The sequence below is a fragment of the Neofelis nebulosa genome, chromosome 15 (genome assembly GCF_028018385.1).
Source record: "Neofelis nebulosa isolate mNeoNeb1 chromosome 15, mNeoNeb1.pri, whole genome shotgun sequence".
In the NCBI taxonomy this organism is placed as follows: Eukaryota; Metazoa; Chordata; class Mammalia; order Carnivora; family Felidae; genus Neofelis; species Neofelis nebulosa.
The window spans coordinates 17865869-17892501 of record NC_080796.1 but is presented as its reverse complement, the minus strand read 5'-3'; the positions used below and the strand labels follow the sequence as shown (position 1 = coordinate 17892501).

At 49.6% G+C, this 26633-nt stretch overlaps 1 protein-coding gene across 1 annotated transcript; it reads left to right on the top strand.

The window, feature by feature from the left end:
- The first annotated feature begins 260 nt into the window (after positions 1-260).
- On the top strand, positions 261-26633 carry DPT (dermatopontin). The gene is made up of 4 exons (XM_058700034.1): positions 261-604; positions 12236-12361; positions 22401-22508; positions 25437-26633. The coding sequence occupies exons 1-4, from the start codon at positions 300-302 to the stop codon at positions 25501-25503; spliced, it is 606 nt and encodes a 201-aa protein (XP_058556017.1). The 5' UTR covers positions 261-299; the 3' UTR covers positions 25504-26633.

The following is a 26633-nucleotide window of genomic DNA, read 5'->3' as shown; positions in this document are numbered from 1 at the left end:
GGTGACCGCCTCTAAGGGGCGTGAAGCCATTTGCCTTTATAATCTCCCCGCAGGGTGGGTCTTTGTCCAGGGAGTTCCTTTCATTTGTATGTTCCTTACATTTCCCTAGCATTCCACCTTAAAACGAGCTGGACGGACTCATGGCCCGGGCTCTCCACGCTGAGGTTTTGCTTCAGCAATGACACAGTGCACTTGGAACCTGCTCTCCCACATCTGGAAGCCACATGTCGGCGGCAGCTGTATAAAACGGTCAGCCCTGCAGACCTAGGGTGACGTTTTTTGCCAGAAGCCCGGGCGGCATGGACCTCACTCGGCTGTGGGTGCTGCTGGCCCTGGTCACCGTGGCCTGGGGCCAGTACGGTGACTACGGGTACCCCTACCAACAGTACCATGACTACAGCGATGACGGGTGGGTCAACCTGAACCGGCAAGGCTTCAGCTACCAGTGTCCCCACGGGCAGGTGGTGGTGGCCGTGAGGAGCATCTTCAACAAGAAAGAAGGCTCGGACAGACAGTGGAACTATGCCTGCATGCCCACGCCCCAGAACCTCGGGGAGCCCACGGAGTGCTGGTGGGAGGAAATCAACAGAGCTGGAATGGAGTGGTAAGGGCGGCCTGGGCTCTCGGGCGGGGGCTTGGTGGCACATCTGTCCTCCGGCATCGGCTTGACCACAGCCTCCAAGGACTAGGCCAGGAGTGCACTGTAGCTTTCTCTGGGGCGGGGGGGGGGGGGGGGGCCAGGCCGCTGCCCAGCGGCGACATTAGACGACAGAGACCCAGGATGGGGAGTGCAGACGGGCTCCCCCGCGCCTCTGTTCCTTCCAGAGGCCGCCCTCCTCGTAATCTGGTCCAGGGACTGCTTTGGGTCTGCGAGAAGGTTCCCGGCCTGCAGACCAGAGGAGTACGGAAATTGGCAGTCTTTAAGACACTTTAGAGCCCACAACCATCGTCGTTGTGGTGTCCGGATGGCGTTTTCATTTCGCAGCAATTTATTTTTAGTGTTTCACCAAATACTGGTGCACGGTTGTCAGGGGACAAGAAATGACTGGCCCCTCCCCACAGACCGTTTGAGAAACATGAACTGAGAGCAAGCGAATGGGGGGGGGGTGCAGAGAAATGTAGGCAAAGAGAAGCGAAATGAAAAACCTCTCCGCCGCCCTGAGAAGATGTGCTCTCTCAGTTATAAATACTGAGCCCCTTCTCTCTGCCTGACCCGAAAGTGGGTTTCACCGCCGTAAAATAGTTTACGGAAAACTGTTGGGGGAGAAGGGCTGCTCTTTGCCTGACAGGGCTCCGCCACAGTCAATGGCATGGACACGGTCCAAGTCTGTGATTCGCTGTGGGGTGTGACCGTCCCAGCCCCAGTACTTGGTCAGGAGCCCATCCCAGTACTACTGACGGCTAGGCTGGTTATTCATTCAGCCTGGATTGGGGGCAGGAACCCTGGGGGTGGGGGGGGGGGGTTGGGAAAGGGGAGGGGAGCCCTGGGAAGTTGGGAGGGGAGGGCAGCCCTAGGAGAGGCAGGTCCAGGGAGGAGGATGCCCAGCTGGGAGGCTGCTGTAAGGCAGGGCTCTATGAAGGTTCCAGCAGGCATGTGGCATAGAGGGGGTTGGGGTGGTCAAACTCTGGGGGATCGCTCGGTCAACAGACAGAACCATGATGAGAGGCCAAGAGGCAAAGACAGTGACCCGCGGAGGAGCCAGGCAAGAGAAGGGACCTCTGAGTGGTAAAAACAGCCACCGTTTATCGAGTGCTTCCGCTGGGCTGGCACCATACTGAGTGCTTTGTATGGATTATCTCATTAGTGCTCAAAACAAATCTCTAAGTCATTTTATAGGCAGACAAACTGTGGTCTAGAGGCCCAGGTGTTTCCTCAGCCGGAAAGTGCTAGAGCCAGGATTTGGATCTTAACTCCAAAGTGGATGTGCATGGTCCCGGTGATGAGCTATTTGAGAGCCCGCTGCCCCCGCCCAGTGGGGGCCATTGGCTCAGCTGGGGGGCCAGGGCTAGACTCAAGGCAGTTCTTCATCCTGGGAGGATGGGATCTGCAAAAGTCAGAGCACAAGCCCGGCCCTGGAGGACGGGGGACCAGCTCCGTACCCATGACTGACGAGGGGTTCCGCCAGCCTGTGGAAGGGATGGGGAGAGGGTCCCACAAGCAGCTGCAAGTGGGGCCCTTCATCCGGCCTTCCCCGTCTACCCCACTGCCTCCGGTGAGCAGATTTAATTAGCCCAAACTCCTTCTGGTAGGCAGCCAACTCAGAATGTAGCCTCACCTCAAAGACCTGAAGCAGGTCCCAGTGCCTGGCCTGGAGCTCAGGACCAACCCAGTTATACTCCCACCTGGTCCTTCCATCTGGGGGGCCATGATATGGACGGGTCCCCTTTCTAATCCCCCTTTTTAGAGACAGAGTAAAACGGCACTCGGAGATGATTTCTTCACCCCAAAGGAAAAGCCCTGGGCTCTGAGTCAGAAGGCTTGGGTTTGGATCCGGGTTCTAAAGACCATGTGACCTTGGACCAGTGGTTCAACTCTCTGGGTTCCCACCTCATCTGGAAAATGAGTGGCCCCACTACATGATCCCAGAAGAATTCACATCTCCAGCACCCCACGCTCCGTTTGGCCCTGAAAACGCACTTGGATTTTTCTGGCATTCTGTTGATCCTTGTGTTTATCGCTGCTAGGCAGAGGAAGCAAATGATGTTTAGTTTTTAACTTGCCAGCTTGCTACTCAGCTAATCACAGAGTTAAAAATGCACAACCATGAAAAACAGCCCCTTTACGGTAAACCTCAGCTGCCCCAGGACCAACACCAATTACCCCAGAGGCATGTTTTTAGATGATTATTGCCTCGAGTTGAGACTTCATTGTCAGTGAAAACTCTGAAAGGAAGGGATTTGTTTGTAGGCTGAGGGGCAGTTACGTCTTCCCACGGGCTGCAAGCTTGTAATCTGCTCTGGGGAAAGAGTCGTTGATGGTTTTGCACAATTTGGCTGCCTTTTATATATATATATATATATATATATATATATATATATATATAAAATATAACTTATTGTCAGAATGGTTTCCATACAACACCCATTGCTCATCCCAACAGATGCCCTCAATGCCCATCACCCACTTCCCCCCTCCCCCGCCCCCCCCATCCACCCTCAGTTTGTTCTCAGCCATTTAAGAGTCTCTTGTGGTTTGCCTCCCTCCCTCTCTGTAACTTTTCCCCCCCCTCCTTCCCCTCCCCCATGGTCTTCCGTTAAGTTTCTCGGGATCCACCTATGAGTGAAAACATATGGTATCTGTCTTTCTCTGCCTGACTTATTTCACTTAGCGTAATACTTTCCAGTTCCATCCACGTTGCTACAAATGGCCAGATTTCATTCTTTCTCGTTGCCAAGTAGTATTCCATTGTATATAGAAACCATAGCAATTTCTTAACTCGACACGTCTCCAAAGGCAAGGGAATGAAAACCAAAAATGAACTGTTGGGACCTCACCAAGATAAAAAGCTTCCGCACTGCAAAGGAAACAATCAACGAAACTAAAAGGCAACCGACGGAACGGGAGAAGATATTTGCAAATGACATATCGGATAAAGGGCTAGTATCCAAAAGCAATTTGGCCGCCTTGTATAACTGACTCAGCTTGCCGGTTTATTTTAAGAGGCAGGAGGAATCTCGAGCACAGGTATGACAACAATACATAGGGTCTACTAAAGACGCTTGCTAAAAAAAAAAAAAATAATAATAATAATAAAATAAATAAATAAAAATAAAGACGCTTGCTAATAAGAGCACAGATTTGAAAGGTGCTCCAACCGTGGCTGAGCGGCTCGTAACACTGCTGTTTGCTATGGTTTCCGTGCCAGATTCTGGTGTGTGGATCCTGGCTCCCCAACTAATGACCACCAGGAGGCTCTACCTAGGTCCCAAGCGTGGCATTTTGCTGTTTCAGGGCATGGCTCTGTTGTTCCCAGGGAATCTTCTCTAAATTGACACAGCACAAGCTGTAGGACATGTCGGTCCTGGGCGGAACAAGATGAAGTTGGAATTTTCTAGTCAGGCTGAGCTGTCATGCGGTGGAAAGAGCTTTGGTCTTAGAGTCAGGAAACCCCTGATTCACAGCTCCTGTTTCTATCATCTGCCGGCCCTGTGGTCCTGCGCATTCATTCTAGAAAGAAAGAAAGGTGTAACACCCGCTTCGCAATAGGGGTGCAAGGAAAAATGTGTAGAGGAGCCCTACGTGTATACGGGAACTCCAAATCTAAATGTAAACAAATGCCCAGCACATCCTGGGCGGTCAGTAAAGGTTCAGAGATTCTGGAATCTGCTGAGGCTGGGTTTGGACAAGCCACCGTTGCGTGGAGCCTGCATTCAGAGGAACAGCATTGTGTTTATTGGCACCTGCTTTCTTCCTCCACTCCCCTCCCCTGGACTTCAAAGGACCTCAGGAAGACCTTTTGCAATGGCCGCTTCCATCAGAGCTGACAATTTCAACGTATTCAAGGTCAATTTCTTACTCAACGCGCCTCCAAAGGCAAGGGAATTAAAAGCAAAACGAACCGTTCCTGAACAACAAGCCATGTGATGGAGAAGAGGAGAAAGGAAAACTCTCCCACAGAGCTGTGGGAGCACCCACGTCAGTCTGAACCTGAGAATAGTGGGCAGAAACTCAGTTTTTTCCATAATCTCAGTGTTCCAATTCTAATGGAGACCAGGGCTCTTGGTAGTACGGGGCAAGCCCTCCTGATCTGTGGTTCTGAGCACTCAGGACACACAGCGCCCGCCTCCTCAGAGACTCTTCCTCAGACCACCGTCTCTAAACTCATGTTTCTCACCCTCCACTCCCCAACCCGCTTTATGTTTGCAGTGGTGCACCTGTCATTAGCCAATGTGTAGTTGTATATTGCTCGTCTCCTTGAAAACAGGCTTCGCAAATGTAGGGACTTCGTCTTATTCAGTGCTGCGTAGAATATTCTCCAGTGCCGTGGATAAGGCTTGTGCAAAGCAGGCCCACTAAATATGTATGCAAGACTAAATCTGACTCGTTCGTGGCTTGGGCAGTCCCAATCCCAGCCGGTGTTCCCACTGCCCTCACCAAAGAAGCCTGCGGATTTTTCCGCAGGGGACGCCGTTTGGTTTCCATTTTTGAGTCTCGGTATTCCACTGTCCGTAATATAGGGCCCAACTTTATTGTTCACATCTCACTGTGACGAGTTGCCTTTGCGGCCCTGCAGGATGGTCTTTTGAGATTTCCCAAAGTTCTCTAAAACATACAAAGGATGGCTGACACACTTACCTTAAGATAAATTCTTTCCTAGCTTCCACTCTCCCACCGCCCCCCCAAATGTTAACGTCCCCATAAACTTCAAAAAAAAGAAAAAAGAAAATACAGTAGTGAACTCTTTATCTCAAAAGCCACAGAGCCCCAGTGCCATATGGATTCCGGGCTGGATCTCGGAACAGCAAAAGGGCATTAGCGTGACAACCGGCGAAATTCCAAGTGAAGTCCGGACGTTAGGGCCGTACTGATGTCACTTCCTTGGTGTTCATCAAGGCACCAGAGTTCTGAGAGATAAGGTCAAGGGAACGAGTCCTCCGTAAATCTGCATCTATTTCAAACTAAAAAGATATTTGAAAACAACGATGCAGGCTAGTAGGGCATGTACCGGGAGTTTATGAGGAAACGGCAACAGAGTCGAAGAAGCTCGGAGCTGGGAGGGATCTGGAGAATAATCCACAGCAGTCTCCTTGCTCTGTATGAGAGGAATAAAGGCCAAGAGAGCCAGAAATACATTCGGCATAGGAGCTATTACCCTTGGCCTAATTTATGTGACGCTTTGGAGTTTATAAACATCCCCCATTTATACGTTCCTTTGCTCATTCATTCACTACCAAATGCTCATCATCACAAACTTTGCCAGACTCCGGGAACCTGAAGACAAATGATATACAGTCTACGCCCTTGGCTTCCTCATGGTCTATCTAATCTTACTTGTTCCTCACGGTAATACTGGGAGGCAGGCCTTACTATTTCCCAGTTTCGCAGATGAGAGACTGTAGCTCAGAGCGTTGGGAGACTTGCCGGCTCCGAGCTGATGAGTAGCGGGGGGGGGGGGGGGAGCCAAGCCAGACAGTCTGATGCCACAGCGCTGACGGCGGATGTGAAAGGTCGGCATTGTTTTTGTGCTCGGATGGAGCCGTGGTGAGTGCTGGGCTGGCGATGATATCCCATCCACCGAAGAATGACTTCTGGAGGCAAGGAGGCAAGTGTGGGAGGAGGGTTATGGCAGATCCAGGATTCTTGCCAACTTTCCATCAAGGTCGCGCCTCTAAGTACTAGGAATCAATCGTCTGGGGGAAACCTTGAGTTCTGTGAACTTGGCTCTTGGTTGGGCTGATCAGGATGGCAAAGCTTCCCTCCTCCGGTAGGGGGTTTGCTCCTGCCGGGGCACTTGTCAGACATAATTTTCCCAGTAAATAGGTCTGACCCACAGACTTAGGATTGCTTCTTCTGTGCGTCCGTGTGTGTGTTTCTTTGAAGCAGTGGAGAGGTAATTTTTGGAGTCCAACAGGACCATTCTTAAAAACACTGCCCCCCCCCCAACTGCTGACGCAAATCATGTCCACGTTCCAAGACCCAGTTTCTACTTATACAAAGACAATCCCCTGGAATTGTTGTGATAAGCACCTTCGATAATATTGTAGGCATTCCTGGCTGTGTGTCCTTGGGGGAATCACTTAACCTCTCCCAACCTGAGTATCCTTGTGTACCAAATGCGAGGGGTGGGGGGGAAGGGGGGGGCCGGTTATTCAAGCCATTTCACAGGATTGTTTGGATGATTGAAATAACGAACACAGAGACAGTGCTGAGCACAACGGCTGGCACATGGAAAGTCCCCGGCAAAGGTCGCTTCTTTTTACTTAGAAACCGAAACTCAAGTTTCACAGTGAATTGGAAAGCCGGCGCTGAAATATAAATCTCTGGCTTACAAAGACCCCTGATGGGTACGTACCATTTTGTTTTAGGAACACGCAATTCGGTTCTGATCTATGAATATTTGTCACATTTTCAGTTAGACCTGGAGGTAGCGTTAGATCTCCTGGTCAACAAACATTGCGATAATTGATGTTCAAGGTCTCCCGGGGCTGAGCCTGCAGTCCCCCACGTGACCTGAAATGGTTCCCAGGCCATAGCTGATCTCAGGCCATAAATCCATCATAGAAGCTCATCTGCATCTTCTCAGAGGCGTTCGGGGTAGCCTTGACTTCTTGTGTTTTTCCAAAACGGGGCAGGAGTTTGTATTGTGGGGAGAATTTGTCTTTCTCCCTCGGTCCTGGCCTGTGTCTTTTTATCCAGAAAAGCTGTTCAGCAGGCCATTCGTGCTTCCCCATCTGGAAACCTGGCAGACAGGCCGGCAGACATGAAACCGGGACAGAGAAGACGGCAGAACTCTTCCCCAGATGCGAGCAGGCAGAGAACAGCCTGCGGACAGCTCGACATTATTTAAGTAGGTAGTTCGCGTCTCCACCATTGTGGCAGGAGGCCCAGTACTCAGCGGTGCAGCACTGACCTCCAAAAACTCTGCACTGTCACACTTTGCCCCTAAACTGGGTTCGTCTCTGCCCCTGGCCGCTTCCCTGTCCCAAGGTCCCCACCTGGTCTCTCATTTTTCTTCTCTGCCTTTAGTGTCAACCCCTTCTTCTCCCCAGTGTCTGAATTTCCACAGTGAGTGCTTCCCAGCACAGCCCTCTGGAAAGACCGAGGATAGCACCAGGCACAGAGGAAGTTCTGATGAGGGTCTGTTGAAAGACTTAAGAAACATTCTAAAACCCTGTGAACTCTGTTATAAATGCCTTAGAGGAACCCGAAGGATTATTCTGGGGAAAAGAGAATTAGCAGGAATCGAGGCTTCACTCCAAAATAACGAGTCTCTCTTGGGGGGACTTGAGCCCTCCTCAAGCCGGGTTGGGGGAGAAGTTTGGCGGAGTGAAGGAGGCCAGGTCACCGTGTCTCACACCGTCTTCCCAACACCGGCTTTTCCGGTTTCTGTCTTGGCCAAGACTTTTGCAGGCGTTCTTTCATTCAGTCCTCACGGTGACTTGGGTGAGGCTCCGCACGGCCTGGTAAGGACAGGACAGGCACAGACCTCAACAAAAGCTCTTCCCCTGAATGCTTCTTTGCTGGATGGCGGCAGATACAGGAGAACGTTTTCTGTCTCTGCTTTCGGGGCAACAGGCCCAAGACAAGCCATTTTCCAAAGGCCACTTCTCAGAGAAGGTCCCTCCCTGAGGATCGTAAGGGGGGGACGAAGTAACTGCCTCCTAGTCTACCTTCTGGAAAGTTTCTCCCGTCAGGGGGAGCCGGGCCAACGATGATCCAGGTTGTGAGACAAAACCGAGCCTCCGGCCTTCACGGGGTTGGTGAGAAGGCAAGGCTGCCTTCCGACGTGGGGAGTAGACAGCCTCTGAAGCAGGGCACCCCGAGGTTCTCAGGGAATCTGGGCCCAGGGCTTCCATGGGGTCCTGTCATAAGCCACCCAGAAGCCTATGGGCTTGGGTCCTTATCCTCCTGTAGGCCCCTTCAGGAGCATCGCACAGGTGCCGGAAAGGGGAGCAGAGCCTCTGTTGTGTCTTTTCATCACCAACCACTTCTTTTTCTTAATGTTTATTTATTTTGCAAGAGAGAGAGCACACGAGCAGGTGAGGGGCAGAGAGAGGGAAGAGAGAATCCCAACAAGGCTCCCCGCTGTCCACACAGAGCCTGATGCAGGGCTCAACCCCATGACCCTGGAATCGTGGCTGGAGCCAAAGTCAAGAGCAGGACGCTCAACTGACTGAGCCACCCAGGCGCCCCCATCACTAACCATTGTTAACGACTGGTTTGAATCACTCGAGCCATGCCAGCCCTCCCCTGCTCCCCCGCACCCCTCCCCTCTACAGCCACCCTCACCCTTCTTCTCCCCTGCCTGCTCCGTGTTTGTGATTCTGCAGCTTGTGGCCAAATGTTTAAGTGACTCTTGTCAAATAAGGTGCTTTCAGAAAAGATCGAAAGTTGCCAGAAGGGAGGGAAGGAATGCCCAAAGCTCTATTCAGTTGACACCCTCAGCCTGAAGAGGCTTGGTTCCTGAGGGCGAAGGTGGATGTGGGGAGATGATCACTCACTTGGGTTCTGGAAACTTCATGGGGGTGGGGAGGAGTTTCAGGGTCCTTTCTGGGTCTAAGCGATGGGCTCTCCCAAGTCAACTCCGTCATCAGTCATCCGTTTGTTCGTTCTTCTGTTAAACATCTGCTAGACCCATTGTGTCAGGCACTGTGGGGACTTCAAACTAAAGATCAAGCTGTCCCTTAAGGATTTTACCTTCTACTGGGGGTGATAAGTGAGACCTAAGTATCTATACTACAAAGTGGTGTGTGTGTCGGGGCACCTGGGTGGCTCAGTCAGTTGAGCGACCGACTTCGGCTCGGGTCACGGTCTCACGGTCCGTGAGTTCGGGCCCCGCGTCGGGCTCTGTGCCGACAGCTCGGAGCCCGGAGCCTGCTTCGGATTCTGCGTCTCCCTCTCCCTCTGCGCCTCCCCCGTGCAGTCTCTGTCTCTCTGTGTCAAAAATCAAATAAACATTTAAAAAAATTAAAAAAAAAAAAAACCCCAAAGTGGGTGTGTGTCTGCAACCAAGGCATCCAACCCCCGTGAGCTTTGTTTTAGGGAAACAGACCCTCAGAGAATGCACTGGGGTCCACCAGCTTTCCTCTGACCGGAGACTGGGGAGCCGAGGCTACTTTCGTCAAGTATGCTCAACAGTCGTCAAGTGGACGAAATGAAAGTATGATGGCAATAAGAAATGAGCGAGCAAGCGTCGAAAGCGTCAATAATAAGTCATTTAGTAAGCGCCAGGATTTTATCTGCGTGGTGTTATTTGGCCTTCACGATAACCTACATAAGTATGTGCGATTATTATGCCCGTTTTGCAAATGAGAAAACCGAGGCTGTTGGAGGCTACGAAACCCGCCTAAGGTGACATAGCTGGGGGTGGTTGGAGCACTTGGTCCGGCAGCATATCCCATGCTGTTAGCCTTTCTGCTCCGCCGATCGCCAAGTGAGAGTGAAAATGGCCGCCGACAAAAATCCACTTCAGGGAGGAATAATTTCATGGCTTGGCCACACGCACTACCAAAACCCCGGTGCAGGCTCGCTCTAGCAACACGTGTAGGTGATGGGACAGAAGGTAGGAGAGGCGAGCCCTGTGTGGTTCTCTAACTTTTACCACACGGTCTTACGCCCCGCGCCTGTCGTGTCCAAATGATCTTCACAGGGCAGCCTTCCTGAGGTGGCGAATGAGGGAGTGACAGTCACACTTGCCCTACGGGACGGTGGGGCCAGCCGCCCGGCTGACCGCCGGCGGAGAATTCACAGGACGCGGAATGCCTTCAGCACCGGGACTCCACGGGCTCAGGTCAGCTTCTCTTGCCGCACTAATTTTTACTTGAGGGAAATGATCACCCTGGGAACCCTGTCCCCGTGGTGATCCGAGTGCCTCTGACAAACCAGAACAATGGAACAACAGCCACAGGGAAACCACAGCCTGGCTCAGTTCTGAGAAGGAACATTTTTTGTTTTTTTATAGAGGAAGCCAGAATTGTAGTGATGGTAAGAAAGAAGACACCAGAAGCTTCGTGGACAACTTTTAGTGCTTTCTATTGAAAAGCTCTCACTCACGCTGCTAGAATGAGGCTATCATAGACCATCTTGGACACTCCACTGCCCCAGAGCCTGGCAGCCCATTCCAATCACGTGGCTTCCAACACGTGCCAGGCGTCTTCCCAAGGGGGTACTGCTTCCGATAAGATGTGGGCAACGGTAGGGCAGAGAAGGCTAGCGCGTCAAGGGCATTTTCATCTGCGTTCCTGAGCTCCTGGAGCTGAGGTCTCTAGGGTCCCGGCACCTGTTGCAAGTTCCAGGGACAGCAACCCAGGCTAATCTGCACGGCTGGCCAAGCACCAAGCCCAGGTCTCAGTTCTCTCCACACGGAAGCACAGAGAGGGATGCAAGAGTAAAGCCTTCCAATCAGAGCCATGAAATATATTTAATTGCTAGTATCGTCAGATCCACAAGATCGTTTCTAGCACTTCCAAAGAATCACGTGAAACCCGTCACCACCGATGGTTTTCTAGTTTGTGTGTCAGCACAGCCCCTCCCACCTGTCAGCACGGGGTACTTATTCTTTATCTGTGATCGTTTCTGGAAATGTACCGGTACTTGGGAAAACGGGGATGTGTTCCGGCAGCTGTTGGGCCAGGACGCGGAGACAACCACCTGCTCCGCTCACTCGAGAGAGGGATCGGGCTCCGTGGCCGGATGGGTGGGGAATGCAGAGAATCCGAAGGAGCTAAAGACTTATTTTGGAAGGACTTGTGAGCAACCCCCACCCCCCTTGGGGGGGGAGCCCTCTGTGGCCAGGCGGAGAACAGCGTCCTCAATATCAGCTGGAGGTGGCAACCTTCAGGCCCCAGTGTGATTTGGGGGAGGGGGGTGGGAGAGAGGAAGTGGGGCAAAGGAGGTGGGACAAAGGAAGAAATGATCACACACCGTCCAAAACCAACGCTTAGTGAGGAAGGCGCTGTGAAGGGAAAAGGGGCCGATCCCCAGAGTGAGTGCCCAGCGACAAGGAAAGGGTGACCACGCCCGTGGTCGAGGGGAGGGTCTGTGGACCAGAAAGGAGGGGATACCTTCTGTGAAGAATTAGAACGCAGCATCTCAGGCAGGAAAAATGCTCGTCCAGGGAGTTTGAGGCCCAGTTTGAGGCCCAGTTGGCCTGTCACCACCCTGTGGCGGTGCCTCCATATACCAGGACCCACCGTGGGCACTGGGGATAAATCTGACCCAAATATGCTCTGACCAGGTAGAGCTTATGGTTTATCGGGAGGTAGGAAGACTCCTGGGTAAGTGCCTCCATCCATTCACACTCTCTTCTATCCAACTCTACATTCGTAGGAGTCTGTCGGGAACAGTGTTTCCCCAAGTTTCCTTCAGCTGAAAGATTCTGAATCATGTGAATTTTAACGGTGAGCGTAATGTGATTTCTACAAATATAACGAAGTCTTGACTGTTTGCATAAAAATGGAATACGTTGTTGGGAATCTAGGTCAGTCAAAGCATGGCCTGGCTTGGTCACGGTGGCAGCCGGGGTCTTGGGTGTCTCTGTCGTTAGTTCACTTTGGATTGTTCTCTTCTCTTCAGGTACCAGACGTGCTCCAACAATGGGCTGGTGGCGGGGTTCCAGAGCCGCTATTTTGAGTCCGTGCTGGATCGGGAATGGCAGTTTTACTGCTGTCGTTACAGCAAGAGATGTCCATATTCCTGCTGGTGAGCCTGGCGGAAGGAGCCTGGAGTCCAGAGGGGAGCTTGGGGGGTGCTCTGGTCCATGTTTCTGGCTTCAGATAAGCCTGAGCGGTCACAGACAAGCTTAGAATGTGACAGCCAGCATATAGAAGGAAATGAACAAATAAAATTAAGGAAAAGGCTAGAATAATATCCTAGCAGGGAGGGACCTTACAGGTCGCCAACCCAATGCGCCTACACCCCTCTTTTGGCAGGAAAGAAAACAGACAGAACGATAGGACAAGGAAGTCACTTGTCCAAAGTCACCCAGCTGTTTCATGGGGATGTCTCCTCTAGAACTTGTCCCAAGTTCCTGGGTGTGCAGACGAGCCAGGCATTTCCGCCTTGCACAAATGGATCCCCAAAGTGGCAACATTTGAAGGGTGGCTCACTCAAGTGATTTATCTCTCTGCGGTGTGATGCCAGAAAGGGCAGCCTTGCGGGTTATGCTGTCTTCTGCAACCAGAGTTCCTCCACAGATGCCTGTGTGGCTCTAAGGAAGGCAGTTCCAAAGGCTTAACATTTTTCTGTCCAAAGTAATGGTGACTAGAAAATTCAGATTCCATATGGTGGAGCAGGGGCCTCCTCCAACTCTCCACAGCTGCCTCCATAAAGCAGTTCTTACCCCACCGTGGCAGGTGCACAGGCATGACTAGGACATAGGCTAGAACTGTGACAGGTCCCAAAGGCAAGGACCTAAAGCCCGTGCGTGGTGGCACAGCGTGGAAACCCTGATGGGGCAACAAGAAGCTTGAGGTTGTGTCTCTGTGTTGACGTGTCCTCTCCCTCCCTCCCCTCCTCCCCCAGCCTTCCTCCTCGTCCACTGTGACATCTCTAGAAAGTCACTTTCCTTCTCTACGGGGTCTCAAGTCTAGCCATCTTTTCTGGATCTCTGAGGTTTTTAAGAATCTCATGAAAGCTATAGATCCTGTCTTCAGCGTGTTTAAACAAAAGTTTACAGAGAATTTCCAGGAGTCCTTAAACTCCCGAAAGCCACCAAAAGATCTTTGAGGTTGTTTTGAGCCCTAAAAATTCCTTGACTCCAAAGGTGCTTTTGCAAAGGGCAACCAGATGCCCAGAATTGTTTCCAAAGAGAGGATGAGGGTCCGAAAGATGACTGGGCCCCACTGAGAGACAGAAGGAGGTAGGAGTCTGCCCACTGTGACCTGAGAAATGGGGCTTTCCCCAATCTTCCCGGCCCGAGTCGGCCGACAGAGGCCACCCCCACCATGAAATCCGCCTCCCTTGTGGCAAGGCATTCAGAGCCAGTTACATCGCAAATAAATTATCTGAAAGAGCAAGCCACAAACTAATAGCCAGTTAATCCATCACCACATTGGCAAGACTTCCCCTTAGGCTCCAAAGGAGGCATCAGGGTTGCAGGATACCGGGTGGCCCAGAGGAGCATGTTCTGGAGAGAGGGGGTAAACAGGAGTCAGCCCAGAGCGGGCTTCCCTGGGCAGGATGGACACCCGCCCTAATTTTGTGAGGACTGAGATAATATATACCCGGTATTGCCACCGGCTATGATCTGTCCCCTTCAACACTCCCAGCTGCCGTGTAGACCCAGCCTCCTGGCCAACTAATAAATGCTGAGACCCCAGAGGCATCCAGATCGTTATATCTCAAAATTCCATTAATTTTCTCATGATGCCCCGGACTTCCCTTGATCACTGGAGTGCTGGTTCCAGCCTCTGTCCTGCTCCTCACAAGGGCTGGATGTCCTTCCTCTCACGCACTTTAGAAATGACTCTTTGAGTTCCCTTAGATGCAACCCACGACTTGCTAGGATGTGAAGAATTTCATGAATGGGGACGTAGATACGAAGGAACAAACGCCTTGGGTTAAAGATGGGAAAAGGGAGATGAGCAACTTTTCTTCAGTTGCCGGAGACGTTCAGGGCTCCATGGCAAAACTCACCCCGAGCCTTGCCTGCGGTGCCTCCCTCTCGCCCCCCCACCCTAGAGGGTTGACAGAACCAGTGGGGGGGAAAGAGGAGACAATGACTCAGAAAGACACGGCAAGTCAACTTGGAGGCAAGCCCCTCCGAAGAATGCTTTGCTTAGCTGCATCTATTCCGACTGCATGGTGTCAGAGCCGAGAGCCACCATGGCTGTCCCAAGGAAAACTTGGAGAAGCTGCAAAGTGAGATTGCCACACGCACTCACTATCCCACTGGGCTGTCTAGACATCTTAGTGGCATCTTTGAATTGCCTGAGTCATGACATTCCTTATATCATATGTCTTTAAATTGCCTGAGTCATGACGTTCCTTATATCATATGTCTTTAAATTGCCTGAGTCATGACGTTCCTTCTATTATATGTCTTTCTAAACTGAATGAAGTCTCTAGGGCAAAAATTAGGTCTCGTTCGCCAAGGACTGCCTGGCACAAAACAGGCCCTTCATCAATTTCTAGGATGAACGTTGCAAGCCCATAGGAACAGGAACTGTGGTGAAACCTGACACTGTTAGGATGACGTTTTCTAGTTGAAAAGGATTTTTCCACGCGCATTGTTTTCTTTGATCCTTTTAACAGCCTGTCGGGGTGAGGAGTGTTTTCACACACCTTCCCACGGTGAAAACCGCTGATAACCTTCCAATCTGTAGCCTCCCCTTCTGTCACTTAAACTGGCTTGAATTACCTCCCCGGAAACTAGACGCATGTGTTGGGGGGACGTTTTTACTCTCCCACTTTGAAAGCCGATCTGCTGCACTGAGCCCGACACTGTTTGGAACTCGCTAAATGAGCATCTATCCTCTTTGTGCGTGCAGGCCTTCAAGGATTCGGAAATAGCACCGCTCTTGCAGGGAGAGAAAAAAAAAAAAAACCACAAATCACCCCACCACCCCCCAGATGAGCGAGAGATTCGTTTGTTTAGTTCGGACCGAGGTGCTGCTCTCGCTTCAGACTGAAGTTTCTCATTAGAGAGTAGAACCTCACCGAACTCTGGCAAAAGAGAGAATTTCTGATAGATTCAGACACGCTGTCACTAAACAGTCCCCACTGGATGGGTTCCATATGTACATTTTACATGTCTTTATTTACATGTGAGAATTCAAAATCTTTGTCCGGTTGTCTGCAAACCACAAACACATGTCGCTGACGGAGCCACAACCCTTCAGAGCCTGTGTGTTAATGATCCCCAGGCTCCCAGCAGCTACAGCTGCTGCCTGCCATGTACCAGAACGTCCCCCATCGGCAGGGGACGCCGGCCACGTGTAGACGATGGGTCCCGGGAACAAACCGTTTTGAATTGAGCATCTATTTCCTTTTTCTCATGGTTCTTCTCCAGACCTGTGGCCTTTCATTACGTTCATTGCATAGTATGTTTGGATTGGCAAAGAATAATGTTCTTCCTCAGAATCAATATAGGCGACATGTTCAGTTCTCCTCCAACCCAGACGTCCCATGACTCTCGCACGTTATACTCTCTGCTGCCCAGCTCCCCTCTCCCTGAAGCTCGAGTCTGACGCCAGAGAACATTTTCCTGAATGCCCAGATAGCTCGAGTCCACAACAACGAAATCAGCTTACCAGAACACTCTTCTCCGCCCCCCCCCTCCCCCGGCCCCACTCTAGAACACTCGATCAAACTAACCTTCGACTCTGGGTCTCATGGTTCAGATTTCAATACAAGATGGGTGGTGTTTGCCTGAAGTCATGGCAGGGACAAGAATGACGTCACAGGCACCTCCACTGCTGTGTCTGTCACTCCCGCCCCTGCTCAGCGCTGTGCCCAGAGTCTTGGGAAGAAAGGCGGCTTCTACACTGGTTCCTCCGAGCCATTGGGAGTCAGTATCAGAGAGGTGGCGACACCCACACTTTGAGACAATAGGACGGGATGTTGCATTTTTTTTTAATACAAAATTTATTCTCAAATTGGTTTCCATACAACACCCAGTGCTCATCCCAACAGGTGCCCTCCTCAATACCCATCACCCACCCACCCCTCCCTCCCACCCCCCATCAACCCTCAGTTTGTTCTCAGTTTTTAAGAGTCTCTTATGTTTTGGCTCCCTCCCTCTCTAACCACTTTTTTTCCCTTCCGCTCCCATTTTAAAGCAACTCGCATTGAGTGTAGTCACTTCCTCTATGAACAGTGGCTGCCTCGCATTGCCTGAGGCCCAAAGCGCTCCTTTTGGGGGACGACAGCCGCTCTGAGCCCGAGCAGAATCAGTCACACTTTTCATCAGCCCGAGCGGCTGTTCACAGTGTTTTGCACTTGAGACATTGTATGTGCTGCCTGCATGGCAGTGATGCGTTTCCCCCGACCACCCCCACCCTAGGCTCAAAGTTCAAAAGCAGCAATTTCAGAGGTGTGGCTTGTTGGCGAGTGAGCGTCGGCCACCCCAAGGCCAGGCCCCGTAGCTCCTCAGAACAAGGCAAGCCTCGCAGCGATAGACGTAATCTGTTGCATCATTCTAGCTAGTCCGCTTGCCTTTACTGGAGTCTAGAGACCATCGCTCATTCCATTAATTTTGCCTCAGCAGCCAGTGAATGTGAATGGATATAAAATAGGTTACCATTTAGAGACTTGGATTCAGTTCCCAGGAAGGATGTCGATGGTACCCTTTATGTCTTGAGCACCTAGCGTGCGCCTGCTGTTTACTTCAAGCAGGTCCAGCTGCCTCCCAGCCCTAGGCTCCGCATGCAGTGCTGAGCTCTCTCAATCCAGAGGAGAAACTAAGACCCACAGGGGCGAAGTACCAGGGAGTAAGGCAGCGGGGCCTCTAGAAGGGAAAACAGCAGAGAAGGGGGTGATGTGAGCTGGGGCAGAGATGTGGGACGCGGAGTTGTTCCCCTCAGTGTTGAAGACCGGGGCGACCGTGATGCAATGTGGCTGATGAGAGCCAGGAAGCGTGGAAATCAATGTGTTGGCTGAGCAGCCCTGGGCGTGGCCAGTGAGCTGGAAATTCAGTTCCAAGAGAGCAATTGGGAAAATATTTAGAGGTTCTCCTCTTCTGATTGAAGTCAGAGATGTCTCTGGAACCGCATTTCCATGTGCTGTGATACGTATTTGAAGCTTTTGCGATCTAAATCTCCAAAACGCCATGAGAAGGTCGACATGAGCATCCGAGGTTCTTTTCTTCCCTCCCTTCAGGGTCTAAGGTCTCTCCACAGAGGATGGCACTTGGGTGACGGCAGACACCTGGGCCTTCAGCCCCACGGGGCCAGTTCCCCAGCTCTCTGGGGGAGAAGCCAGGTGGCTGTCCCTTCGCAGGTGCTTTCCTTCATGCATAACTGCATTTGGGTCTTTGCACATCTTTGCGCAAATAATTCAGACAGGTTCTGATGCAGCTCCTGTTGGAGATGCCAGGCCATTAGCAAATTAGTCCAACCTGAAATATCCTCATGCCTGCTGGCTTGCCTGGAATAGCTTTGTGCAAGAGGATTGATCGTGAGCAGATTGTATATTTAAAAAAAAAAAACAAAAACAAAAACAAACTTCTCCGTGATTTGCCTGCCGGAGAAGGACAACCTCTTTGTAGCCGAATGTAGAACGTAGGCCAACCTCAACACATCAGTTCTACAAATGCTGAATTTCTCCTTCACGCCACTGTGGGGGCCACTGTCCCCTTAAGGAGTTCACCGCATTGGTCATCATCGTGAAAAAAAGACATATTTATGGGATCCTGTTTTTGTAATTAAATGCTACGTATGTGGGGCCGACAAGTAATAGGACATTAGAAGAGGGTATTTAAAATAAGGTGCACAAGGCACCTGGGTCGCTCCATTGGTTAAGCGTCCAACTCTTGATTTCAGCTCAGGTCATGATCCCACGGGATCATGATCCCATGATCGCGGGTTCGAACGCAGCATTAGGCTCTGAGCTAACAGCGTGGAGACTGCTTGGGATTCTCTGTCTCCCTCTTTTTCTGTCCCTCCCCTTCTCTCTCTCTCTCTCTCTCTCTCTCTCTCTCTCTCTCTCTCTCTCTCCCCTCCCTCTCAAACTATGAAATAAAAATAAATAAATAAAATAAAATAAAATAAAATAATAAGGTGCTGATTGGGACGTGGAGGAAACAGGAGGAAAACAGGATTAGAGGCTGGACTGACCAGAAACAGCTTCTCTAAAATGTCGATTGAACGTGGGCTACTCACCAAAGAACGGGTCAGAAAACATCCTCAGTTTATTCCTGTTTAGACAGAAGCTGAAGCTCCCATCCATTACTTTTAATTTGTAAAAGTTGGGTTGTTCTTCCAGCTTTTACCTTCGGGAGGCTGTGGTGTGTGCTCCCCTGCTGTCCCATGCGGCGGGATAAGGTTGGGGACGTGGTCCTCGCTGACTTGGGGCCACGAGACAAGGCCCCGTTGTCCGTGTGCACATCGGTGGGGCACACGGCCTGACAGCAGCCTGCAGGAGGCCGTCGTATAATCCAGTTGTCCCCACCGCCAGCAGATCAGGCGGGTGGGAAACCGATCCCGGGGCTGTGACGTTTGACTGTAGGTTCAACTGCCCCGTAATCGATGATAGAGGTGGATTTTGTTACGGTTTCACACTGAGTCACTCCCTGCCGAAGAATAGATTTAAAACCCTTTCCTTTATTAAACCCAGTCCTCAGCCAAACCTCTAACAACCAGTAAGACCGGCCTCTTTATCCAACTAAATCGTAGCTCTACTCCTTCTTTTGAAATGGCTGTGATAACATATATCTGGGCCTGGCTCTGTGATACGCCTCATTCTCACAGCAAAAGGAGCGGGGACATCTGTCGGCTGTGGCTCCATCAGTGGTAACGGACACAGGCGGCAGCCCTGTTTTGACTCTAGTTGGGCCTGTTGATAATTTCAGGGCTTTAATCTTAGATGAGAGTCTTAGATGAGAATATCCTCTATCAATCTTAAAAATCCCTTCAGTTTGAGTTTTCTTCGGCTCGTACGTGAGACGTTATTTAATTTCTTTCCATCTCGCTCGACCCCATCTAACACAGGAAGTTGTAAAGGGGTTCTACGTTATCGAGTTCTCACTTAGTTTCCCTCACTTTGCAAGTTCTCGGTCAAGTTCTTTGTCTTGCTTGCAGATGGCATAAATGGGGTATCATTTATGTATGTAGTTATGTATGTAGGTAGGTATCATGGGGTGAGAAAGTGTACCCCAGTAGTCATTCATCCAAAGTGATAGGAGGAACGCACACACACATACACACACACACGCACACACACACAGTTCTGTGTAAGGGAGTATGTGAGGATCCCAATAGAGACCTTCAATAATCTACCCATTTCAGTGTTTTTCTGCTTCCTATAGGCTCTTTTGATGTCCTGACAAGTCCCCACGCCCGTGTTTCAGTGTCCAGCTATGAAAGTTTACATTCTTTCTTTTCTCTCTATTGCTGGGGCTTTCCTCTATTAAGACGTGTTGTGTGTGCCCAACACGATCAAGAACTAAAACGGCGACACATCTATTTGGTTCTAAAACTCAGGATCCTGGATCGTACTGAAACAGTAGTTCCCTCTATGGATGGTCTTTGGGTTGTTCACTTCCCACTCATGACTCAGGCCATTTCTTTCTCTACATTTTTAGCGTCAGAGAGCAGGCATAATTTCCATCAATATGTAAATTCCTTCCCTGGCCCTGTTAATCCAGGGTCCGGTAAGAGAGTCCAAACTTGATCTCACAGTTTTGTAACAAAATGACAACAAGAACCAAACATCAAATAAAACAAAAACCCGGCGGGACGGAGACAGAAATGTACTAATGAGCATGCACGCCTTCTCTGGGGCAATCTAGAAATTTACTGGATCGCAGGCAATCTAGAAATTTACTGGATCGCAGTCCCCCACAGAGACCAACTGTCCAGTTGATCAGGGGACCTGTATCTGATCACTACCAAAAATAAAGCAATAGAAAATGCTAGTTAAAGTATTGGATACATTTTTCCCCTTCGAAGCTTAGAACTTCATGATTTTTTTTAATGCAAGCCTCTCTTTTCCACGTTAGTCCAAATTTGTTTAACTAACCAAGTAATCTGAGGTCAGATCAGTAAAAATTTAAAAACAAATAAATATCTAGCCTGGTCATTTCCAAATAATTTCAGTAATTGGATTTAGCTCAATAGAGTATTGCCATATGTAGATTCTGCCTTCACACATATAAAACTGTTTGGCACTTAGCTTTCATGCATTGTATCCAAGGAGTGTTTCAAAGTTCCGGAAAATATTTTACGTTCCCTGAAGTAAGGAAAACACCTCCTACCCCATTTCTTTTAATCCTAATTTGCATCATTAATTCTCAACCAATGCCTCTTTTTTTTTTTTTTTTTTTTTTTTTTTGGATAAACTTTAGTCTAGCACATGTTAGAATCCTCGTGGATCAGAAACCAATGGGATCCAAGTGAGGCCCTATTAAGTCCGTTTAAGAGTCATTTAACACTTTCATTAGAAAGGGAAGTTCCTGTTCTGGGTCCCTTTAGAAGCACTGAATAGATTTCCGAATTAGCAGACTCTAATTTTCCTTCATGAATACATTAGGCAAAAACACATATAACCCCCCCTGGGTTGGGCTTGGCATCCTAATGGAGCATAATTATGTCTTGAGAAAAGTCTCAGAAGGAGGGCAACTATATAATGTGAAGACGAATTGTGAGCCTCGAGAACGGGCTTTTGGGGCTCTAGCTAACCCCACGTTATCCTGAGCTAACCATTGATCTTGCTGCAGCCAAACTCTGAGATCCTCCTCCGAGCCCTTCCAGTTTATAAATCAATCTTTTCAAGATTTCATGCCAATCATTGCAATACTAAGTCCACATAACGGAAGGTCTTTGTGTCATCAACAGATATACAATAACGCACAATGACCTGGTGAATCCAAATCGGATGAAATTATTGACACTCACGAACTGCCTTGGAGATGCAGATAAAGACTTTGGCACACCCATTTCACACCGAAAGGGCCCTTTTTGGTCCTGAAGTTCCCCTTACGAGCCTCGGGAGGTTCTAGGTTTATTCCAGGGTGGACCACAGCAAACCTACTTTTAGGGAGGCCTGGGATCAACTTAATCTTGGAGGAGAAGGAAGAAAAAGGAGGAGGAAGAAGAAACAAATTGCTCCTTGTGGCTCAACTGCTACCATTTGCACATCACACATACGAGTATTAGTTCCAATAACAAGCTCATAAGGTAGTTTTCATTCTTCTCTACACCGGGAAATTGAGATTAAGTGACTCTCCCAAGGCCATTTATTTATTCAGCAAATACCTATTACATAGAAGGAACTGTTCCAGGTGCCACAAAACAATAGTGGACAAGGAAAAGACTACCTTTGTGGGGATTAAATATTATTTTAATATTTTTCAAACCCTTTAATCATGACTCACAGTAAAAAAGTACACACTAAAGTATCACACCAGGCATACATCATAATTACACACACCTATACAGTATATTTGAAACAAAGTTCTTACACACACGTACACAACCTTCAGCATGGGTTCGGATAGTTCCTATTCTACTTTTTATTTTTATTTCTCAATGTTTATTTATTTTCGAGGGAGAGGGAGAGTCAGGGCGCGAGCCGGGGGAGGGGCCGAGAGAGAGAGGGAGACACAGAATCTGAAACAGGCTCTGGGCTCTGAGCCCCGACACGGGGTTCGAACCCACCAACCGCGAGATCATGACCTGAGCTGAAGTGGGACGCTTAACCGACTGAGCCACCCAAGCGCCCCTATGTTTTAAACCTCACTCGGAAATAACCAGGTGAGTTGATTTCACGATCCACTAAGAGGTCACAATCCACAGTTTGGAAACACGATTCCAGTGGACTTGTCTGGAACGGACTACTAGTGATATTAATTAATACTTCCTCAAGGCCCGAGGAGTTATCTACATCTTTTTCAGTGTGTAGTTTAATGGCAAGAAGAAGGAAGATGAGAAGTGGGAGGCAACTGCCCATCGCCTTTCTGCAGCCTGGAAAGGTTTACTGGAGGCCGTCAAACTCTGGCTTGGCTTTCCCGTGATGTTCAGACGCCCTCTCTTCTTTGTAATGACAGTGCTTTTTCCTCTAAACTTTTCTTCTTCCCGCATAGGCTGACCACAGAATATCCAGGCCACTATGGGGAAGAAATGGACATGATTTCCTACAATTACGACTACTATATGCGAGGAGCGACCACCACCTTCTCTGCGGTGGAAAGGTGAGCCTGCCCAGGGGCTAGGAGTCCAAGGAACTGGGGACCCCAGCAAGGACCATGTCAGCAGGAACTTCCATCCGGGGTTTTCTCTAGTTTATTTCCTCCTTGGTCTAGAATTAAGGGAGAGGTTGCCAGGGCGATGGACAGCCGTGGGAATGGAGATATTCTCATCAACCATTTCATGGAGCAGCTCACCCTTGGAAATAATGATGGGTTCCAGGCCGCTCCAGAGAAGGAAAACCCCAGCTAGGTCTCCCATGATGTTCTAAGCTCTGCCTTTCACTCGATTTCAGAGAGCGCTTTCCCTACAAATTCAGGGACTTTCTGTCAGGTGATAATCGCCTCACACAGCATATGAATTCCCAAAAAGTCACCCAAACGTGTTTTGTAAACAGAACAAAACTTACATTGACTCATTCAATAATGGACTATGATGAATGTGAGTGTGGCTTACCTTTCGGGGAAATTTATGCTTTTAAATGAAACGACATCTCACCTAACTGAAGTGATCGTATTTAACATGGCCCAGGATTTGACAGACAAAAAACCAAAAAAAACAAAAGAACAAACATTAAGCAGCTCTGAAAAGTTCCACTACGTGGTCCAGGCTCCATCATCAAAGAACCTTTATGTTTATTCATAAGGGAACCCTTCATTTCTCACACATTAATCGTTCTTATTTTAGACGCATTTTAAACTAGCTTAGTTGTCTATTTTCTAGAAGCACAAAGTCTAAAAATGATCAGGGAAAATAGTGCTTAGAATGAAACTCTTCACCAGGGAGAAGAAATCGCCAAATGGCATCACGCACACACACACACACACACACACACACACACACACACACACTATTTTTAAGAAAAGGAAAGAGCTGAGAACTCAAAAACCAGGGGAGCCTGGTGAAAATCAGTGGCTGTGCCGTCCCAGAGGGCAGACTGGGTAACAGTGTAGCAGGGCTTTCAGTATTCTTGTGATGTCTCCATATCAACAGGAAAATTAGCTCTGCATTGCCTGTTTAAGAAGGCAGGAAAGACTACAATATGGAAAGAATACCATCCAAAATCACTACAAAAGACATATATGTTGGTGGTTAAAATACCCAATTCCCATTGGCTTGAAATGTATCAGTTATGGGGATTCACCCAGGACCTTGGAAAACTGAGATACCGTGTCACGCGTTTGTTTACTATGAACGTGCCCGTGAGATTTTGCTGCTGTCGCTAACAGTCAGTGGCTTAAAGATCCACAATGTGGGTTCCTTCAGCTCTGTTGAAAGATGCTAAGGCCACCTTGTTGGAGAAATATTGTCAGGGCAGGACCGACCGACTGGGCAGGGGCTTTCCTTCCATATGCAAATCATAGTGGGTTCTTCTTGGTATGGAGTTGCTCAGCCTGAGTGCTGTAGATATCTGGGGCCAGATGATTCTCTGTTGCAGGCGCTGGTCCAGGCATTCCAGATGTTTAGTGGCATCCCTGACCCCTATCACTAGATGGCACTAGCAACCTCCCCTCCCCCATAGTTGTGACAACAAAAAAAACCCCTTGGGGAGCAACTGGGAGACCCTCCTGCCAATGATTTTAAGCAAATGACTTGGAACAACAGACTCAGAGTTCCAAATCCGGACTCAGACTGAGCAGCACGTCCCAGAGCTGCTGGCCAGAGGTATCTCCCAGAGCTACCTTCCAGATCAGAGGCTGGATGGAGACCTTCTCGGGATCGGTTATTGTTCACGATAACTGGGAAGTAGCCTGGCAGGTTGAAAGGGGAGAAGGATAATTCTAAGATTAAATGACAGGCTGCACTTTGGAAGGATCTGCGTGACCACGGATGGGATGGGTTTTTATTTTTGCCCTTCGTTGGGACTTTGCGAAGGATGTGACAGCCATGTCCTCCGGTGGGGTTATGGGCACGTAGTTACAGTTGGTATCGTGGGACAGGAGAAAGGGCAAGATTTGAGTTCAACACTCTTGGAATCTGAAATCGCCACCTAGTTATCTTAAGGAAAGGCACGTATTTCTCGGAGTCTGCTTCTTCACTTAAACCCATGAATCACTGTCAAGATTAAACAAGCAAACCTGTGCAACAGTGTGACGCTGGGTGTACCAAAGTTACTCTGCAAATAGCGGGTATAATTGTCATATCACTGTTAGGCGGTATTATTATGCCAGAAGAGCGCCACGCAGGTTCTCAAAAATATACGCAGTATATACGTATATATACGCAGTTAAATGCACAGTTAAATGGGTGAACGAAGAACGTAGCCTTGCCCTTAGCAAAGAACATCCATTGAAATATACCCACCACACCTCATTTTCCCCAATCGAATGCTATGGCCTTTCATCCATATGCCTGACCTCTAGGACGAATACGCGATTCAATTTCTGCCTGCGTGGATGGCAGGCATTTTCTTGTTCGCTTTATGGGGGTTTAGGGTTGTGGGCCCCCCGCTCCATTTCCCCATCATGGTGTTTTCTGAATGGAAACACATAGTGTATGGTGTGGAGCCTAGAACTCGGGAAGCACTTAGTAAAGGAATAAATGAGCAAATGGATGGCCCATGGAAGAGAAGATTCTTTACAGTGGAAAGGAGACGATGCTAAATAAATGCTTTTATTCCAAACTGCGAACCTATTTGTCCTGGAGGTACTCATGGGACAGAGCAGTGACCAGCAGACCCCAAGTGACAAACGGGACCTCCACGTGGCCAGGAACCTGTCAGTCACCCGCAAGGTGCGACCTGCCCTGACCAAGGAGGTGTCTAGAACTCCTGACCTCACAGATGGATTACCTGATGGTTTTCTAGAGACTTCGTAGAGATCGACATGAGATTAGGTGCCCCTTCGGTTCCTAAATCCTCCAAAAGTCGTTCACTGCTTCTCCCTCAGCAGCGATTGTCCTCACTGGCTTGCCTTTTGACTCTCTCCCCACAGGGATCGCCAGTGGAAGTTCATAATGTGCAGAATGACCGACTATGACTGTGAATTTGCGAATGTTTAGAGCTTCCACCTACCAAATCTGGGCGAGGGGAACAGGGCCAGGAGACCGGAGGATGCCCACACAGGTCCACGTCAGCTGGAGCTCCAAAGCGGTTTCTGCTGCTCTTTTCTTCTCCCTGAGCTGGTTAGTGGCCACAGCACCAGCTTTCTGGGCCTTCCTGACTAGTATCACACTTCTAATAAAATCCACAATTAAATCGTGTTCTCACTTTCCGCACGTTCCATAGCAACCGTTTCACGTGACTGACAATGGCTTTCTTGCACACTGCGTATACAGTGGGCATGCTCACAGCCGGAAAAATGCCTGGTTCCAGGAGCACCTGTCACCGCCTCCCTACGGCTTTTACTACCAAATGAGCTGCAGGCAGGCCCGGGGCTGAGTGCTGTCTATGACGGGGTTCAGTGGAGGGGAGTGAATGACAGAAACTGAAGAGGGTGGCAGGGAAGGTCTTGGCAGCTCAGTCTGTTTGGATAAAACCCAGGGTCCTCAGCAAGCCTTGAGGGGATATGCTTCCACTCTCCCCCTCCACATAAACCAGGCTTGTCTGGAAGTCCAAGTGCAGGGCTCTGTGCTCCAGGAGGGAGGAGACAGGGAGGTAAAATGGGGAGATAAGAGGGTCTGGAGCAGAGCTAAAAGGCCTGGCGTTGGAAGAATCTTCTGAGTGGGAGGAAGGTTGTTGGCATACCTCTGAGGTATGACAATGGTAATGACAATGACGCAGACACCAGAGGCACGCGTGCAAATCTGGCTCGAGTCAGACAAGTACGAGGTAGGAGACAGAGACCAGAGCACGGGACTCGAGTCAGGAACTTGAGAGGAAAAAGAAAGAGTGGCCAGGTTGCTTTGGGAATAGAAGAGAGGGTTTGAGCCCCTGGCACCTGGAGATATGGCCAGGACTCCTGGGAAGGCTGGCATATGCCCTGTAGCCATGGGAGTTACTGGAAAACTCACCTGGATTGGTCCCGATTTTCCAGCTGGGAAAGGCGGCCCTGGGACTCCATTTCTCTTCTATGTACAGTTTAGGGGTGTTTTCTGCAGAGGTGACACTGTCTTTCCTCTTCCTCTGATGTCTCTGCCCCCAGCCCTCTGTACTCTCTTCATCATAAAAGAAATAAAAATGTTAACATTCA

Coding starts and splice junctions, on each gene's coding strand:
- DPT (XM_058700034.1), top strand. CDS start 300: ATGGACCTCACTCGGCTGTGGGTGCTGCTGGCCCTGGTCACCGTGGCC. Junction 605..12,235: donor AACAGAGCTGGAATGGAGTG/GTAAGGGCGGCC, acceptor TCTTCTCTTCAG/GTACCAGACGTGCTCCAACA. Junction 12,362..22,400: donor AGATGTCCATATTCCTGCTG/GTGAGCCTGGCG, acceptor CTTCCCGCATAG/GCTGACCACAGAATATCCAG.